At 38.5% G+C, this 20,468-nt stretch overlaps 1 protein-coding gene across 5 annotated transcripts in view; it reads left to right on the top strand.

The window, feature by feature from the left end:
* Nucleotides 1-20,468, top strand: part of PIK3CG (phosphatidylinositol-4,5-bisphosphate 3-kinase catalytic subunit gamma) — a 44,508-nt gene that overhangs the window by 17,888 nt on the left and 6,152 nt on the right. For 3 of the 5 annotated variants that reach the window (XM_075081372.1, XM_075081371.1, XM_075081374.1), the window contains 6 exons: nucleotides 602-748; nucleotides 1,992-2,082; nucleotides 6,174-6,304; nucleotides 8,834-8,945; nucleotides 10,848-11,005; nucleotides 16,140-18,407. In XM_075081372.1, coding sequence (XP_074937473.1) covers nucleotides 602-748; nucleotides 1,992-2,082; nucleotides 6,174-6,304; nucleotides 8,834-8,945; nucleotides 10,848-11,005; nucleotides 16,140-16,421 — 921 coding nt within the window. In that variant the 3' untranslated portion in view covers nucleotides 16,422-18,407. Of the gene's footprint in view, nucleotides 1-601; nucleotides 749-1,991; nucleotides 2,083-3,157; nucleotides 5,343-6,173; nucleotides 6,305-8,833; nucleotides 8,946-10,847; nucleotides 11,006-16,139; nucleotides 18,408-20,468 lie in introns of those variants that run through there. The other 2 variants (XM_075081375.1, XM_075081376.1) reach the window with 2 other exon arrangements.

The following is a 20,468-nucleotide window of genomic DNA, read 5'->3' as shown; positions in this document are numbered from 1 at the left end:
AAATAATGCAATTTCAGTAGTTTGAGTGGCTGAATTTTTCAAGATTAAAAATTTAATAAAACTAATAGGGAATTAATTTTCTTATTTTATGAATGTTTATGTTAAATTAGTTTCACAAATGCCATTTTGAATTTGAATTATTTGCTAATGGAATTGAATAAAGCAATCTGGAATAACTGAAGTTGCTAGATGTCACAAGGGCAGATGATGTGATAAATTACACTGGACAATGATTATGTTCTGGTTTTGCAAAGCACCTGGGGAGTGCTGTTGTTAGGGTCCATTATTTGCTATTTTTGTCAGAATCTCTTATTCTTGGGTTAAAAGGGTTTTTTTTCTGTCTGAAGCAGATCTACGAGCTAAATCAATTTTCAGAGAGTCAAGACATGCTTTCTCCTTTATCATGGACAGTGTTAAAAGTTGTGCAGGTTCAGTGAGGCTTTATATGGCAGCTGAATACCATTCCTTACATGTACTTTCAGTGTGTTTCTTGTGATACAACTGATTGAGAGTTGATAAACTGCTCTGTAGCTGGTGTGTAAAAAGGTTAGTTGCGTTGATGTTGAAGTACAATGGCTAGCAATAAATGTGTCTTTCACAGATAGAAAAATGTAAAGTAATGGCATCTAAGAAGAAGCCCCTTTGGCTTGAGTTTAAATGTGCAGATCCAACAGCTCTATCAAATGAAACCATAGGCATAATCTTCAAACATGGAGATGACCTCCGTCAGGACATGCTTATTTTACAGGTACAATAGCTAAAATGTATAAAATGAATAACATGAATATTTTAAAATACTTTAAAATTGATTTACTTTTCCGAAGTATGTATACTGTCCATATGAAATGTTTTTCTGTCCATATGAAACATGAGGTTGTCTCTTGTTTTTTAAACTGTGTATGGCAAGGCTGACAGAAGAACTTTTTAATGTTACTGTGTTGTGGGTTAACCCTAGTGGTATGGGGAAAGAGGAAAGAAAGAGTAAAAGCAAGAAAACTTGTGAGTTGAGATAAAAATTGTTTAATAAGCAAAGGAGAAGTGGGAGAAGAAAGAAGGAAAACAAAACAAGTGACGCAAAGGCAGTCACTCACCACATCCCATGGGTAGACCAATGCTCAGCTAGTTCCTGCGCAAAAGGTGGTTAACCTCCCTAACCCCCTTCCTCATTGTTTTGTTGCTGAACATGACGTTATTCAGCATGGAATATTCCTTGGTTGGTTCGGGTCATCTGCCTGGTTCTGTCCCCTCCCAACCTCTCGTGCACCCCTGATCTATTCACAGTGAGGCAGAGTGAGAAACAGAGGCAGCCTTGACGCTCTGCAAATGCTGTTCAGCAATAGCTGGAACATCAGTGTGTCACCAGCATTACTTTGGTCACCAACCTAAACCACGGCACCATACAAGCTGCTCTGAAGAAAATTAACTTCGTCCCAGCCAGACCCAGTACATACTGTCACCCTGTTTTCTCCTGCCATGTGCCATACATACTTCACATTTTCGTGTTCTAGAGAAGGAATCTTACTTAGTGCAAGATGGCCTGTTTTTCTGATGAAGCATTTTTATCATTTATTTATGCAATGGGTGAAGTTAAAAATTAAAAAGAGATTGGTAGGTAGCATTGCTCCAGGAATATCTCAGTGATTGTTATGACAAACTGGTTTGTTAGCACTTTTGGAGATATTTATGGGAAACATGGACATGCGTGCTAATGTATTCAATCTCAGCTCATGTAGAAATCATGTAATATATTTGTTAATCTTTCTAAAACAGTAGAGATTGCCTGGGCACAGGACAGATGAGGAAATATAAACCCTGTTTCTGTAGCTGATAATCTCGAATGGCTGCAAACTTTCTGTATTTACGACTTAATCTGTAAAATAGATGAGTAAGTTTAGCCCTGTCTCAGAAGTCTGGGCAGGGTTACTTGTGTGAGTAATAAGTACTGTCCAAATAATATGAAATAAATTAGTGTATACATTTGTTTTTACTAGATTCTTCGAATTATGGAATCCATTTGGGAAGCAGAATCCTTGGATCTCTGTTTGTTACCGTATGGTTGTATTTCTACAGGGAACAAAATAGGTATGTGATCACACTTACTGTGATTAAAAATTCTAAATACCGTAGTTACAGAAGTTGCGTATAGGATAACTTTTCTAGTATGCACTGTGGGCCTGTGATAAATAGCAGTTTATTACACTTCCTGTGAGCAGCCTTCAGTTGCCTCTTAGCAATGGTTTCTGCCCTTCTGATGGGTATCCTTCACCTGCCACACTAGCTTAACTTACTGTCATTCCTGTGCAAGTCCAACTGTTTGGGTCCTGCTGCAAGTTTCTCTTTAATAGCAGTATCGGGTATGAAAAAGCGGTGAAAGCGCATGACTTATTCAAGATGTGTGTTAATGTGTTGATAGGAATAAAATAGAGAAAACAGTTAAAATAACAAAACATTTATGTGTTTTTCCTGACCTAAAGCTTCATACCCTATACTACATAGAAGCAAGAGCATTTCTCAACAGTATACTCAGGCAGTATTTCTCAGTGGGCATTAGTTCCTGCAGCACAGGTGATCTATTTTCCAGAATTTGTGGTGGGAGAAATCAAGTAGTTGTTTACAAAGCGTCTGGAGAACTGTGTGATGGTGTGTAGAGCAACCTGATCAGCTCTGGAAGAGTCCAATTACATCTGGAAATGCCAAACTGATGTATAATTTATACATCCTGATGGCTCTGAACTGTCTCTTTGTGGTTGGATTTGTATGTATTATGTACCCTAGCACATCCACATTGCGCAGTTTCCTAGTATCCAGATAACACAGAATTGACTGTAGAGTCAATTTTGCTGAGCAGTTCTTGAACAATCAGCTGGAGGAAAGCCTCCTCAGTGTAGAAAAATTGGCGATGCCCAAATGAAGCTACTGTGCTGAAAAAAAATGCTTTGGCTGGTATAAACAGTGCATCAGTGAGAGAGATCAGCAAGTACAGCTCTGCCATTCACTTAAAGCTTGAACATGAGTAAAATTAGCAAGTTTGTTAACTTCTGTCATTGGCGTAGCTGGCAGTATGGTAGTAACTGCATGGATTGATAAAATAATGATAATATAAATACTGCTATGTGTCTCCCATGATCTCCAGCTTTTTATTTCTTTTCTTTTTCAGCAATATATTTTGCATTATGGATCAAACAATAATGTACTGAGTCCCAGTAAAATGAAGAACTCTTTTCAATATATATCTGTAATGTACTTCCTCTCTAAAATCCATTGCCACATAAAGTTTTTATGATGCTTTCTTCTGACTTCAAGATATTGTAGCAATGCAGAAGACCCAAACTCAATGATAAAATACTTGGTAGTGTGACACAAAAGAGTTTCCTTTCCCCTAATATAAATGTCTCCTAAAATAAATAGTATTGATAGAATTCTAATAATAAAGGAAAGGGAACATTATATATCAAAATACTAATGAACTGTCAGTATAAGGAGGTTGGGTTTTTTCCTCTCCTTTAGGTATAATAAACCTAATTTTTTGGAGAGATTTTTAGGATTTAATTTAATTTTGTTTAAAATCATTCTAAGACAATGTAATGTATTGAAATAATGGAGGAAGGTGGAGGAATTCTGCCAGTGATCCTAGCATTCTTATGTTCAAGTTACAGACTTCATTATTCTTTCAGGAATTCTTAATTGACTCCCTGTTCTTTTATCTCATGGAAATAATTGTTTATTTTCCTATACACGTGGGGGAGACATAAGAATTTAGCATCCTTTCAGCACCAGAGTAGGGGCATGGTTAGTCACATAAAAACTCCTGTTCAGTTTGCTGAGAATACCTGCAGCCTAAATTAGTAATATCCAATGTGTGACACACTGATGTAGAGCTTACGCTTGTCTGGAACAAAACCAGAGAGTAGTGGCATGCAAATGTTGTTTCACAGTATTCATATGTGGTCTTCTTCCAAGCTGCTTCTTCCCTCCCTCTGAGCATTTCCATGGAGCTTGGGTCAGTTTCTGTGTATTGACACAAGGACAGTACCCCATTAAACCCTGGGCACAGGGAAACAGCCAGGTGTCTTACACCTGGTGCTGGCATCCCCTCCTGTGTAGAGCTTTCTCAGTCCATTGAAGACATCTGCATTCAATGCAGTGTGCAGTTTTGGAAACGTCCGTCCTCTCCACTGCTGCTGCCAAATAGACCTCTGCAGGAGGAACTTTCTCTTCTATGTATCACTGATAAAAGATAATACCCTATTCTCTCTCCCTTTGACATGGCCATATGTTCCCAGCTCTGCGAGGCAATTATCACTACTTACTATGCTGCCTCACTGCCAAATTTAAGACATTCAAGCTGGCCCTTTATATAACAGTCACCTGCTTTAGTACCACAGATCCCCAGAAACACATAGCATGGAGCATTTACTGCTGCACTTCCTCCCAGTTGAATACAGCCCAGCTGAGATCCTCTATCCCAGTTACTGAAGCCTTCTCTAGGACTAACCGTACCTACTGAGAGGCATGGCTGTATTTAGAAGGATTTGCTAGTAGACCTATACTATTCCAGTGGTAACTTTTGTTACCACAATACCTTTAAAGTATTTACTTGGGCAGAGTAAGATGCACAACATTCTGTGTAGGTTTTGTACCACTCTTTTTGTAGTGCAGTGGAGAATGAGAAGTAAAGGGTTTTCATTAGCAGCTGCTTTATAATCTGGGGACTTTTCACACTGCTAATAAACATAGTTATGCTGGGAGAAGTTTTAAATGCAAGGGGAAGCAGAAGCTGCCTCCTGCAACAGCTCTGCTCCCCTGGAATCAAAGGCCTGTTGGCCGGTAGAGGGAGATTTGTGAGCACAGGCAGGGAAGCCTTTTCAACAGCTGGAATCTAATCTGGAGCTCGGTTCCCAGGAGGAAAACAACAGCAAGACAAGCACAGACCAAAATGCAGACATTTTTAATTTAGTGGTATTGCTGGTGGCTTTTGGAGGTCATATTTCCACAACAGTTCTATTACAAACAAAACCAGGCCACTGTTAAGACAGAAGTACCACCTCCAGGGGGTATTGAGCCAAGTGTGGAAGGGACAGGCAGGAAGAGATTACTGCATTGTTACTCTCTTACTGAAAAACTTGCACATAAGTCAGTAATTGCAAAAGGGTAGAACTGTGAATAGATAGAAATTAATCTGTTTCAGAGAGAAAGTCAAACTGAAACCGAATCAGAAACTGTTTTGAAGCACTTTGGGGAGAAAAGGTTATTTTTGTTTGCTTGCTTATCTTTGAGCTGGAGCTGAAGCCAGGCTTCTACATAGAACTTGAACCAGAGAAAGAAAATATTTCTAATTATCAAGTAAGTTCAACTAAAATCTGATCTTCCCCCATACAGGCATGCCCAGTACGAGGGCAGACTGCATTTGGTCATCTTGGCTACAGTGCAGAGTTGTGTTGCAGCCTCTGTTTCTGCTTGTCTCTAGCTTCCCCTTCATCGCATGCCATGTTCATATAAACAGTACAAGTCCTTGTTTCAGCACCGTATTGCTGTGATGTGCTGATTTGCCTTAGCGATGATCTGTTCAGTTTAGGGACCAACCTCTGGGCCCCAACAGCTAGAGCCTTCCACCAGCAATCCCAGTGCTATACCTCACTGTGTGCTGGTATTTCTAATCCTTTCTGTGCATGTGCACACTTAAGCTTAAATTGGATTTACTGCAGGAGGGCCAGCTCCATTCCTCTGCCACAGCTCTGGCAACACTTGCATCCCTAGGCTGCTGCAACGCTGCAGCTTCTCTTCAGCTCCTCAAATTTGTGAAGTTGGAGAGAAGCTGGTGGGAATGTGAACTGTACCTGGGCTTCTACAGGGGATCAGGACAAGAGGTAGTTCCTTTCCCTGGGAAAAGACTTATGCAGAGGGTCCCCACTCACCATGTGATTCTTCCAATTCTAAAAGGTTGTACATTCTCATGGAGGATTTAAGGATGCCAGGCTAGTTACAAGCTTTGGCTGGTTTCAGCTGGGGATCACCAAGAACCACTGTTGCTTGTAAAATAAATTTCTGCTTACAACCTATGAAGTTCTGCAGTTGATTTAAAAAACACAATTTTACATTTAACCTTGCATATTTTTAATATGCTTTGAGATAAATTTCATAACTTCTTCTCATTTCATCCTTGTTTTCTCCAGGAATGATTGAAATTGTGAAAGATGCTACAACAATTGCCAAAATTCAACAGAGTACAGTTGGCAACACTGGTGCATTTAAGGATGAAATACTAAACCAGTGGCTCAAGGAAAGATGCATGATTGAAGAGAAGGTGTGTTCTTTGAATTTTTAAGTAGAATTTTCAAATGTACTCTACTGATTCAGAATCATAGAATCGTTAAGGTTGGAAAAGACCTTTAAAATCATCAAGTCCAATTATTAACCTACTGCTGCCAAGTCCACCACTAAACCATGTCCCTAAGTGCCACAACTACATGTCTTTTAAATACCTTCTCAGCTGATTCTCTGGGCAGCCTGTTCCAATGCCTGACAACCCTTTCGGTGAAGAAATTTTTCCTAATATCCAACCTAAACTTCCCCTGGCGCAGCTTGAGGCCGTTTCCTCTCAGCCTAATGCTTGTTACTAGGGAGAAGAGACCAACACCCACCTCACTACAACCTCCTTTCAGGTAGTTGTAGAGAGCGATAAGGTCTCCCCTCAGCCTCCTCTTCTCCAAACTAAACAACCCCAGTTCCCTCAGCTGCTCCTCATCAGACTTGTTCTCCAGGCCCTTCACCAGCTTCATTGCCCTTCTCTGGACATGCTCCAGCACCTCAATGTCCTTCTTGCAGTGAGGGGCCCAAAACTGAACACAGACTCGAGGTGTGGCCTCACCAGTGCCGAGTACAGGGGCACGATCACTTCTCTGCTCCTGCTGGCCTCACTATTCCTGATACAAGCCACGATGCCATTGGCCTTCTTGGCCACCTGGGCACACTGCCGGCTCACATTGAGCCGGCTGTCGAACAACACCTCCAGGTCCTTCTCCTCCAGGCAGCTTTCCAGCTAGTCTTCCCCAAGCCTGTAGCATTGCATGGGGTTGCTGTGACCCAAGTGCAGGACCCGGCACTGAGCCTTGTTGAACCTCATACAATTGGCCTCGGCCCAACAATCCAGCCTGTCCAGTTTTTTTTATTTTATATTTTAAATTCCGAGTTTGTTGTGGTTTTACTTGAACAGCTCTTACAGTTTGCAGAGGGGAAAAAAAATCCCAAGTCATAAGGTTGAACTGGTCTGTACCCTCTGAACAGATCAGAAATGGTGTTAAACTTGATTTATCACTAATTCCTTTAGATAACTAACTGGGTTGATATAATTTACATACAGTGTACAAGCTAGAACTGTGCTTTCCTGCAAGCATAGGGTTCTTAAAATGGTTAATGCGGGTATTTGTAATGAAATTACTGAACTAGAGAATGTATAACTAAACAGTAGATACCTGCAGAAACCACTGGCTGCATCAGTACTTTGAATAAGTTTGAGTAATTTTTAGACCCTGTTTCTAAAAAGGTTTTAAAGCACAACTGAGAATTATGCAAAATCCCTATTCTGTTTATTATAAAAGTAATCAGTGTTGAGGCTACAGGAACTGGCCAGTTAGGTCCATGGAAAGTAGTTCTTTTATACCCCTAATGGTAAGTGATTTTTAAAACCTTTCAAATGAAGGAAGTTTATTCCACTTCCATCTCTCCTCTGCTGCTGAAATATTACTGTCAGTGGTGGATACATGCATGTTAAAATTTTAGGTCAAAAAAACCCTCTCTGTATCATGAACTTGACTGTTATCAGAAGTCCCTTTGCTGTTTGGAAGCTGCCCTGGACCAGGTTAAGCACTCCAATTCCATGGTTATTCACAGTTAGGAAGGAGAAAAATATTCAGAGCAGCTTAAAGCAATTGATGTTTTAGTTACTACAGTTACTCTTGGGTGATTGCATGGGTTCAGTAAGGTCTACTCCTCTTCCTTTGGCAGAGTTGGCTCCTGCATTCTGTTGTTCTTGCTTGGGCAGGATTTTTTTGCAATTCCCGTGAATATTTCATTTATGTTCATAGATGTTTTGGCAGACATCTCCATGGACAATAAGCTGTTGTCATCTGCATACGCCTGTGCTTCCTGGAAATCCACAGCTCTTTTGTTAGCTAGATCACCTCTGTTTCCTACTAAAGCTATTACTATGTTAGGACTTGCTTGTCACTGAAGTTCTTTGGCCTAATTTTTCACGCTGCCAAAAGGAGCACAGAGCCCATATGGTCTGTTTGTGTTACTTATGTGAGTTTGAAAAATCCGTTCATTTTCCCTGTACTCAGCTGCGGGTGTCTGTGAAAGAACCTTTAGCATCCAGCTGGCAGCTGAGCTCCTGAGAAAACAAGATGCTTTAGAAATGACTCCTTTGTCAGTGGTATTTAGAAATGATACATGAGGAGCAGATTGAAAGGACATCTAATAACACTGAAAGGCAGTGTGGTTTTAGAGGATTTAAATGCAGGTTTGGGTACTCACAACTCCTTAGCTTACGTAGATCCACTGACCTACTAGAGCTTTGTGCCAGCTTTTTTTCTCAGAAAGTGTGGACAACTATACGCTTATTTTATTCGTGCTGAGGGATAGAGCCTGCTGGCCCAGTATAGCGAGTGCAATGCAGGGCTGTGATCTTAATCTCTGCTGTGCAACGGTGTATTTTATAAGACAGTTTCTCTAACTGTTGATAGATACATGTTAACTGAAAGGCATATGACTTTGAGAATGACTTAATTTAGTTTCTAACATTGAAGCATTTAACATCTCTAAGATTTATTTTTAGTTTCAGGCAGCTGTGGAAAGATTTGTGTATTCTTGTGCTGGATACTGCGTGGCAACCTTTGTACTTGGAATAGGAGACAGGCACAATGACAACATTATGATTACGGAAACAGGTGAGTTATTTTTTGAGAATTTCATAGAAGTGGGGACTGTTTATACTTCACTAGGTTTATTTTTCATTTTAATAAATAATGCATTTAACAATTAATGAAGAGACACAGTCCAGTTCTGTCAGCATTGCTTACAAGTTCAGGTCCTCCTGTGACATTGAAATGTATTGTCACCTCTTTTGGCCTTCATACAGGCTCTAGATACTTATCATTAATAATGCCATTCTTTTCCAAGGACGAGTTTGTTACGAACTAAGTCATGAGGAATGTAAAACTAATTTTTTTTAGTGTCCAGATCTAAGATCTAAATGCCAAAAAACTTTAAAAATCAGACAGCTGTTCACCTGTCTGAAGTGTGGATGTGGTTCTGACAGCGTTCAGTGGAACTGTGTGTTAGAATTCAGATGTTACTGGACTATTTTCACTTCCAGGGAACACAATTGCTTTATATACCTATTTGAAAATCCAGGAAAATAAGTGTAGATGGAGTGTATTGGTTTTGCTACTGAAGTCTGTGGGATGGTTGCAGTCCTCCTGAAAGAACCGCAACTTTTTTGTATGACAACCTTTGGGAATTATTTCTGTAGTTGTGCATTGGTTCATCCCTAATTTTACTTGCCTATGGAAGCCCCAGAAAGAACCCCAGAACGAGCAGTACATATGGAGGTGTTTTATGTGATGTAAGAAATTCACTTCCATTTTCATCATCCTCTTGTTTCATAATTGGTCTTTACATAATGCTAAGAGACAGAAGATACTTTTGGGCTTAGAAGGCTGTATATTTAATATTAATCATATTATAGTTGAAGTTTTACCAGTTGAAGGTTAGAGAGATGTAGTACCCTGAAGGCAGAAATGAGCTAATTGAAGACTAAAATAAAGTTCACCAGATGTCCTTGAGGAAAAGAAGACAAAGAAATGCTTTCATTTCAACATTATATATAATATAATGCAATGTTAGTGCCCATTGGCAGAAAATGAGGGACAGGTCAGTAGAAAGGGGGACAGAGAAAGAAGGGTTATTCTGTTGTGGTCAGGAGCAGGTTTGCATTAGGGTCTTTTACAGGAGCTGTCTTGAGCAACAGAACCCAGAAGGATGTCAGTCTGAGAGGTCTGCAGAGAGTGTCAGATTTGGTAGGTTGGGAGGACTTGGAAACTGGCTGAAATGCTTGAACATGTAAGGATGTTCCACCTACAGATCACTGTTTAGTATCATCTTACATAATTTGATGTTTTATCTTTTTTTATACATGTACCACTGTTTTTAAGTAACCATACTCTTTTATCCTTACATCTTGTCTGCCAGTAAAAGCAATAAAGTAATCTGAAGAGCAGCAGCACGCTCCAGTCCTATAGGTGTAGCAACCCTTAAAAGGGGAGTTTTTCATCACTTTTCTGGGAACTGATACCCTACTACAATCTCAAAGTTATCCAAAGGGTGACAATGAAAACTTACTCTGCACAGTACAGGGTGGTTTAGAAATTGGTAATGCAGTGAATGGCATCAGCCAAGGAGGTGCGTAGTGCCAGAATCCCATGGGTATTTGAACATAATCCAGAAGCCTTTTCCATGTAGTGGTGTGCTGGGAGCTGATTGTTATGGATCTGAGGCACAAGCTTTCCTTGGTTGATTTTTGAAAAGCCATGAGTGTATGTTTACAAAATACAGCAGTTCTGTCAGGTTTTTAACAACTGCCAAAGATAAATAAAAAGTAACTTTGCCAAGAGGATAAAATTATATATTAAAAAAAAAAAGAGAGAGAGAAAACAGTCTTTTCTGCTGAGCTAAAGAGTGATCATACATACCCCCCAAAAGAGAGGGTTTGGAGTTACTGTGAATACAAGTAAGTGTTCTTGGCAGTTTATTGTATTGGAGCCTAATTGTGACTTCTTCTCTTTTTGAAGGCAACCTTTTCCATATTGATTTTGGCCATATTCTTGGGAATTATAAAAGCTTCCTTGGAATTAATAAGGAAAGAGTTCCTTTTGTGCTGACTCCAGATTTTCTGTTTGTCATGGGGACTGCCGGAAAGAAGACAAGTCTCCATTTCCATAAATTTCAGGTAAGGAGTGAATATCTGGCTGCAAATCAATTAAGCAATGTTTTTTACCCTCTGAAATGAACATTAGTGCCTTAGTTCTCAAAGGTCTAGGCTCCTGGGTATTATGTTAATAAAACTTACTGAATCATCATAAAATTCTGGCATATTTTAGGCCCAATTAAGAGCAAAAATTATCTGTAAGATTATGGGAACTAGAATACAGACATTCACAAAGCCACACTGAAAAGCTTCATTTAGCAGTAGTCCATATAGGCAGTCCTTTGTTTCTTGTCTTGATTGAAAATACTTTGTAGGGGGCTTCAGTATTTGTGCAATCAGAGGAGACTCGTAGCACTATGCAGAGCCTTCTGTGTAGTACGGGCAGGTGCGAGATATTCCTCCGCTGGCTTTGCCAGTGTTATTCCCTCTCGATTCTGCCCTCGTGTTCTGGGGCTCAGACTACTGCATCTGAATGGAAATCTGCAGTGACCCTAAGCTATGACAGATTCTGGTTTTGTGAAGTGGATGGACTTAACGCTCTGGGAGAAGAGAGTGGTGTTAAAAATCTATTCTATTGCAGCTTCTATTTGAAATTGAGCCCCTCCAAGACAGTTGTGATTTTTCAAGCTTGTGTAGGACCTGGGCAAGGAGGGAGCAAAGCAAAATACTGTTCAGTATGTTTAATGAAATGGCTGAGAGCGAGGCTGAGCAGAAGTAAATGGATGTCTGCAGTGTTATTCCTGTTCTCATCTTTAGGGACCTTAAGTAAGTGCCTGATTTAAAAAGCAGGTTCCCTATAATATCAAAAGAAAAAGTCTCCTCCAGAGTATGAGTCAAAGCAAAAGCCTAACTTAGATGTTCTGGATTGCCTGTGGAAAAAACAGTGTCTCTGTGCTGGTAGCAGTCTGGTTTTCTAACCTGAGTACCTCATTAAGGTTCTTATAGTCAGATAGTGAATATATCCCTTTGAACATACACATGACTGTACAGCAAATAACGACGCAATTGTCATCCTTGTGCCCAGATTTCTGAAAATAAATAAAGAACCAGGTGCAATTTTTGAGTCTTTGATTTGCACAATGACTAGCTTTATCACAGTGCAGCTGCTTTGAAGGGGCTTGCAGCTCAGAAGATGTAAGAGCAGGGTGGGTTTTGCTATGGGAGGGGAATGCTGAGCCCATGCTCTTAGAGAAAGAAGCCTGTGAGCTGTGCTGCGTACAGGAAAGATGCTGTTGCTGCAGCTGTAAGCCATGTGCAATAGTGGGGCCGAAACGCCACTCTAGGTTATATCATTTCATAGAAGACCTCTGTTCTGGAAGCAGAAAATAGTTGAAAATGTGAAAGGGTGCTTGTGGAGAATTGGAAGACTAGCAAGCTGTTAGCACCTACCGTGAGGTAGTGTGTTCGTATATATGAATCATCCAGCTTTCTAGAGAATATCTGGCCTTTACTTCAGCAGCCCCAAATCCAAAAGCAATAGGAGGTGATTTTGGTCTTAGCCTCTCTTCAGTAAGCCATGCCTTCATAATACAGTCCTGAATACATATTTTGTAATTCTGTTACGAATTTCTAAATTCTGCTACCATCCCACTAATGCAGACTGTTCAGGAATGCCATGATAGTGCTAGTGTCATTAACCAGATGAAAGGTGATTAATGTGCTTTACCTGTGTGAACTATGACCGTGATATGTGACCTGGTCATTTTAGGTGGGGTGATTCATGCACAGACAAATAATACTGACCAAAAAAATGTAAGTCCGTGTACAGTTCTGCTGCATTGGATACTGTTCATAAACTCCTGGTAGTATATTAAAAGGCTTTTTTGTCTCAAACGCCATTAAAAAAAAGTTAAAATACTTCCATACAAGTAAATAGTAACACAGAGCAAGATCTGCATGTTTTGCGGTAAAAATATATGTTTTAATTGTATGGTCAGAGTACAAAAATAAACAGAATTATAGCTTCACTTTTCAACTGTCTGGTTTCATCATGTTTCCTAATGTTGAGGGATTCATTCAATGTGCCTGCTGACTCATTCTTGTATTAACGGAAAAGTCTCAGCATTTATCCTTCATTAATTTTTAAGAGCATCTCTCATTAATTTGTACTTCAGCTACATTAAAGTAGGTTGTACTTTAAAGGAATCCTTTGGTTTTTACATGCTTTGATGTTTTTAATATTTTAAAATATATACTTTTTTAAAAAATTTATTTCTTTGTCACCTATTGGATACAGTTCCTACAGATGTGTTAGCCATAGCTCATATTGCAGGTGTCAGAGGAAGTTAATTAAGAAAATAAATTTGACCGAAGTTCACTGCAACAGAGTATAGTTCATTATTAGTGACCTTCTAAACCTGTCAGTGGCCTGGCATCTTTTCTGGAGCTAGCAATAAAGCTCATTCCTATTAGTTCTTAATCTAAATTTTGCTTCCCTTTTTGTTTGCTTTCCTTATGATGGTTTAATGAAAATTAGAGGCTAGAGGCTGTTAATGACATCACAGAAATGCTTAGTAGGAAGCAGTGGTTTATGGTCTTTTGTCCTAATCACGAAAATGTATTTAAGCATGACTTAATCTGAAAAGGCAAGTATTTTTGTGTTCCATCTATGAATTTTTCAGATGCCTCAGTACTGTCCAGATTTCTCTTGCTGTCAGTGTCTCATGTGGTGGCATTTCCTCTCTGGCCTTTGGCTGAAACCCATGCAACTCTCTTACTCCTATGTACACACAACTTTTTCACTTCTTACATGTAGAAACCCTTAGGAGAGCCTCATCTAAGATCTTTGTAGTCTTTTGAGCTTTGTCCACCTACCTATTATTTGCCTAAACTTGTCTTTGCTAGCTTTTGCATTGAATTTTGAATGCATTTTTATTCATTATATTTAATTTATTTAATTATTTTTTATTACTCGGCTGACTTGATAATACAGAGATCTGTATTTTCAGTACTAATAAAATTCTTCTGTACCCTTTGTTTACAAAATCTCATGTATTTGTCAAATAAAGGTGACAGAAAGCAGAAGGGTGTACAATTCATCATTGAAAAATACTTATTTGTAGTACACTGCACAGGGAAGGGATATCCTGTATAACAGAACTTGGACGCTTTATATTAAAACAATGCCTGGCCTTTAGGAGACTAATATTTAGGACAGTTTCAAGCTCTCAGAATAATTATTCTTTATTGCCTATTGGACAACAGGATTTTGGTTTCTCCTCAGCTCCTCTCATTTTGCCTATGGCTTTAGATTAGTTAGCAGCTTTCTTCTTAATCCCTTGGTAAACTTCTACATATCTTTGACACCTATGTATGTGTTATTTTTGGTTCTCTCTGCCTTTCTCAGAAGTGTAAAAATTATTTTTCTGGCAGATGTTAATTCAAAACACCATTCAGTTCCTGTCTGAATAAGTAACTGTAACAGGCAGATACAGCTTTTTTAAATCTTTTGAATTCCTGGAAGGATTGCCTTTGGGATGCTGTGATGCCAGGTTCCTGACTGCATAACTGTTTTTCTGTCTCAGACACCCACAGTAGTAAGAGGCATCATCCATAGAGAAATGTAAAACCTTCTTTGATATAACTATAAAGAGCTTTCATCTTTTTCAGGGGGAACAAAACACACACTAACTCTTGTGACAAGATTTCCCTGTTTGAAGTTGATAATACATAAGTAGAATTTCTTTATTTTTTATTTTTTCCCCTGGTGTCATGGAGAGAAACTAATCCCTGTGATAAGATGATGGTGCTTTCTGTTGTAAATTGTGCTTTGACCATTGCACTTTACGTTCTGCTTCGCTAGAGCTAAACTAACATTAGAGTTCGTAAGTATGATCTTATTTCAGGACAGAATTTATCTGGAAATAGAGTGCAATAGGAAAAAAGAAACCCTACAGGCAGTTCCTCAACACATCCTCTTCCTTCTTTACTGTCTTCCTAACCTGTCTGGTTGGTTGTCCTGGTGTTGCTGATGCGAACAGCAATACACATTAAGATTATTTGTGCATTTCTTACTGTTTCTAAGGAAGAAATAAACCATCCACCTTGTCAAAAATAAATGGTGTTCTAGAGGGCTGATGAGACTTGGTGGAACTTTACATGAAAATATTTGGCTTTCTTAAGAATTCTCTAATAAATTCATATACATTTGTGGAAAGGTTAAATTGAATATTTAACTGGATAAAAACTCAGATTGCTTCAGCTTTGGTTTTAATAGCAACAACCTTCTTGGAAATATTTTTCATCTTTTTGCATTACTGCATTGCAGGCCAAATTTAACTTTCCAATATATGATTGATTTCTTCATTGCATTGTCTTCCTGAAGATGTTGTTTCTAAAAGTAAATGAGTAATAAATTTAATATAAGAAATAATCATTTCAGTTCATGTATTAGTCACTTAGCATTAAATATTCTTTTAAAAAGCATTGAGTGTTTTTCCAAGCTGCAGAAATTTTGTTCTCCTAAAGGTTATGCTATTAGGCACAAATGACATATATGGAAGTGAAAAAGCTATTAAAAAAAATCTCTGGAATCCAGCATGACAGTACATAAACACAGAAGTGCTACAGCAAGGCAGTGTGCCTGAAAACTAGAGCCGTCAGGTGGAAAAATTTCTCAGAACACCAAGCCTGAAAAATCTTCTCCATTAAATAAGCCGTCACCTCTGCAAAGTTAATAGACATATATATAGAATAAAGAACAGTCCCCTGGAGGTGCTGCTTTATTCAGTAGCACTTGCCAGCCATGGTCTTTAAATGGGAACATACCAATTGGAAAGGACGACAGTGAATTATTGCTGTCTCTTTTAACAGCCACAGAAAGAGATTACATGACAGGGAAAATTAATTTGAAACGGTGGTGAGGCTAAGGTTTTATGCTTTAGTAATTAATATAATATTAGTAAAAAGAGCCTTTAGTTTGTACGCCAACACAGTACTTGTTGCCCCAAGGTGTGGTGATAAATGAAGTAATATGGAGCAACGCATACAGAAGTTCGCTTCACGTTTCTGCTCAGGTGAACAGCTCTGTCGGGTCTCCTCTCTCCGACATACTTGAGTGATTGAATAGAGTTGGTTAATGAGAGTCCTGTGAAATTCCTACACCACGCCTCTCAGTTCACTGCATCAATTAACAAAAACTTCTTCTGTCTTGTAGGACGTGTGTGTGAAGGCTTATTTAGCTCTTCGACATCACACAAACCTGCTGATCATCCTGTTCTCCATGATGCTAATGACTGGAATGCCCCAATTAACCAGCAAAGAGGATATTGAATATATCCGGGATGCACTGACAGTAGGGAAGAGTGAAGAAGACGCCAAAAAGCATTTTCTTGATCAGATAGAGGTTTGCAGAGATAAGGGCTGGACTGTGCAATTTAACTGGTTTTTACATCTCGTGCTTGGAATCAAACAAGGAGTAGAAAAGCATTCTGCTTAATATTTTATGTAAATGAACTGTGGAAGTGAATAGGACATTAGTGCATCTACATGTTATTTATGAATTCTGAATAAATGAGCAGTCAAAATTGCCTTTACTTTGCTGGCAGCTTAAACAGATCTTCTAAAAAGGCAAGGACTTTTGCACTGCCCCTGCAGAAGATCTTCCTGAAGTTAAGACTTTTTTTAATGTCTAATGACACTTCAAGTTGCTGGATTCTTTTAACTAGTTGCTTTGCTGATGTGGCCTGCATTTTTCTTTTCTTTAGCAATAATTTCAGATAAATACGAAGGAGGACCTTGAGTAAGTTGGTAACCTGCAAATTCAAATAGAAATCCCCTATGACATTACCTTAATTGTTCATGAGGGTCAAGCCCTTCAAAAGCAGAAGAATATTTAAAATCTATGGTTATATTGAAATCCCTGTAGGCAATTAACTGTTTTCTCAGGATGGCTTACACTCAAGTGTTATTCACTCACATCCTTCCATTTTGTCCCTTCCTTAACACATTGTCCTTTTGGGATTTTTAATACATTGTCAGTACAATACTGTGGCTCTACCACTAGAGGAAATTACCTTACTATTATTGTAGCCTCCTGACGTAGACAAATGAGCTTGACTGTCCAGCCAGGAGACCTTCCCAGCTACCTAGAATTTCCTCAGGTTTGAACCTGAAATTCTGAAGGTTTAATTTTGAAATTTTTTTTTATTGTACGTTTTAATGGGGAATGTCCATATTATATGACAGATTATGTTATTACTGTAAAGCTACTGAAATACCACCTGTATAGTAAAAGCATTGTAGAAAAAGTAATGGTACTTCCTAATTCCTCAGAGAAGCTCCTTGTGTAAGAGTAATTCTCATTTTACCAAATATTTGAGAAACCCAAAGTTATTTATTCTCTGGTGATATATTTTCAGGATATACCTAGAAGGAATTAAATGTAATCTTTGAGATTGTGTATATTTTGCTATTTATTTTTAAATTCCTTAAGAGACTATACTACTGAAAAGCTATTTATGAAAGAAAAAAATCCTTATCTTTAATTTCAGTATTTAAGCTTCAAAGAGGAAAAAAATGTGCAGTGTTATTTAGAATTTTAACTCCTCTACTGTAGGATGCCTGCAAATCATCAAGTCTGCCTATGGTAGGAAAGGAAAAAAATATATAACACGAATTAGTCTTTGACTTGAATTATTATGGTATACTTCCTGCTAATTGATTTTTACCAAAGAGAGAAGATGGCTTACAATATTGCTTTTTTGCACTTGAGCCCGTGTAATTTCTTCTTTCATTGTAGTGTTACATGGGTTTTACTTTACACATGATTAACTGAATTTTTTCAATTCTGTTATCATTTGCTTTGATCATTTCACAGAACTGTTAAGATTTTAACTACTGCTACCACTGTTACTACTGAGTGTATTCTTGCAGGATTTTTAATAAATGTACTGTAATTGGTGTCTCAGCTATGAGGTATAGCCAATCTGTTCTTGAAATGTAGATGTTTATTTGGTTACTGTGCACAACTATTTTTGATGTATATGGTAGAATCTAGTTAAGGAAATCTAACAAGTTAAAATGTAGAATATTTTGTTGCTCTGTTACATAATCATTCTGAGCAAGATAGGCTTAAGACCATACTAAAATCTAAACTCAATGGTGAATATTGTCTGTAAAGGGATATTTTTAGATATGTATTTTATAGATCTGAAATAAATTGACATGTTCTAATCATCTGATTATCAGACATGAATAAGCAGCTTAGCCCAAAATACACGTAAATATTTTTTATCCAGTTACTTAAAGACTATGTAATCTGAGTAAGAAATTATATTCAAAGTCCCACTCAGAGGAATTGTTTTAGTCCCATATTAATAACTCTGTATGATGTCAGATCTTAAATTGTAATAGTCTATAGTATTAGAATTGCAATTACTTTAATTGTAAAATGTGAATAGAATATTACCACTTTCTGAGAGCACTTTATTCGTTCCTGGTTTGCTCTGTAAAGAAAAATTTGAAGATTTTAATAAGTTCCTAGTTCTAAAAAGTAAGTAAATCTACTGCTAAATTTAACTCCAGCATGGGGAAATAAATGCTAATCACAACTTCAAGGGAGATGGCACTCTTGAAGCAGCCTCCATTTGCAGAAAAAGGTCTACGAGAGATCTGCACCCAGAGGAGGAAGCAGATTAGTGCTGCACTAAACTTAGACTGATGATTTTTATCAGCAGTTTACAATGTGCTGTACTGAATTGTATTCAGTGTTTGTTACAGACATCTGAAACACCTCTGTGCTGAGCTAATTAACAGATTACTTCATTGCTTTCCTTGCCTGTGAAGCCTGTGGTTGGGCTGCCAGGGCAATGCTAAGCTGCCTTGTGTCTTCCTTTGAACACCCCCTCTGTGTTGGGCCTTGGGTGTTTGCCAGCCTGACTTCTGGGAGATCAAAAGCAGCTGCCAAATCTCCTTTTTACCTACAGAACAAGCTATTAGGCAGCGTACCAGCACTTTATTTATAAATAGCTGTGCATTCGTATGGCTGATTATCTGTTGGCTTTCATGTGCCTCTGGAAACCTGCACCCACAAATGACTTTGTTTTCTGGCAAGCCCTAACACAAGGGGAAAACAATGCAGAGATGTGGTTTGAGGCAGCCCGACTTCAAGGTGGAGTGGAATTGCTTTTCAGGTGAGGAGGTGGGCGTGATCACACATCTGCCCATCCCAGCGTGTAATACGGCCATTGCTTTCTGCAGTGGCAGCTACATACCCACGGCCTGGAAAGCTGGAGCTTTAGCACAGCCACCACTGTCCAAGCAGGAATCAGTTTCCTGAGTTGGGCTTAATGTCTTCCAGTGCATAAACACACCAGCCCTTCAGAATAGCTGGTTTATAAGGGCTATAAAACAGGAAATGTAAGTTAGTCACTAACCACATTTTTCACAGGCTCTAAAACAGCATGCAGAAAGAGAAAATTACTAAATTTTCTGAGTAGGTCCCAGTTATGATCCTTGTCCTCTATAAGCCTTGAGATTATTATTTTTTAAAAATTATTTTTAAGGGCTACTTTTTCTTTAAGATGTATTGTATTTTCTTGGTAGTCTAAATTCATGTTACTACTGCACCTAGCAGTGGAAATTTGAATCTATTCTCAGAGTCAGTGCCTCAGAGTCAGTTGTGACTTGACATATACTTTGGCTCCAGCAAGATCATTGAGATGTTGGTTAGCTGTGAGTGTGTCCCCAAGGCTCCAGCCTAATTATATTCCAGGACAGGAGGAGAAGGTGAAAGGGGGCTAAGGTGTACAGTGTGATTATATTTAGATCTTCATTGAATACCCAGGTTGCACATGTTAGAGGTGTTTAATCTATCATTAGAATATTTAGCATTATTTAACACATAGCAGAATTTCCTCTAAAATGTGACCAATGATACAGAAATAAAATATGAACAACTGACTTGAGAAATGTATCAATAGAAATTATAACTCTTCCAGGGTATTTTTCATTAGAAAGCTTTTTTACTGTCTACTACCAGTGTTCTGCAAAGCCATATGAGTAGTCCCGAAGATTACATAGACCACAGACTCTGTGCTGATGATTTTCTAATGCAGTTTGTGTAAAGTAGTCTTGAAAATAAGAAATTTTAAAAACCTGGGATACCAAACCATCTGCAGGGTCCCAGGAGTATCCCAGTAACACTGAAAAACACTGATGTGCTTTCATGAATCTTCTAATTGCAACTTTCTCAATATATGTTGGAAACAGCACTCCAGGAATCACCTGTTCTCCTGGACAGAAGTCTGCAGGAAGAGGTTCCTGCCATGCTCACCACTCTGCATTTTGGAAGCAGAATTGGCCAGAGGAAGTTCTAATACATTTTTAAACTTTGTGGCATGCTTACAGAAAAGAAGATTCATGCTGGATAAAAGAAAGCAGTTTGCCTGCAGTTGCAGCATTAATAAGAAGGACTAATCAAAGATACAAAGGACATGGTTATAACCATGCAAGGTTCATACATCATTATGTCATTAGAGAAAAG

This window comes from Phalacrocorax aristotelis, chromosome 1 (assembly GCF_949628215.1).
Source record: "Phalacrocorax aristotelis chromosome 1, bGulAri2.1, whole genome shotgun sequence".
Taxonomy (NCBI): Eukaryota; Metazoa; Chordata; class Aves; order Suliformes; family Phalacrocoracidae; genus Phalacrocorax; species Phalacrocorax aristotelis.
The sequence above is the reverse complement of the archived record's forward strand: the minus strand, read 5'-3'. Positions and strand labels throughout refer to the sequence as shown.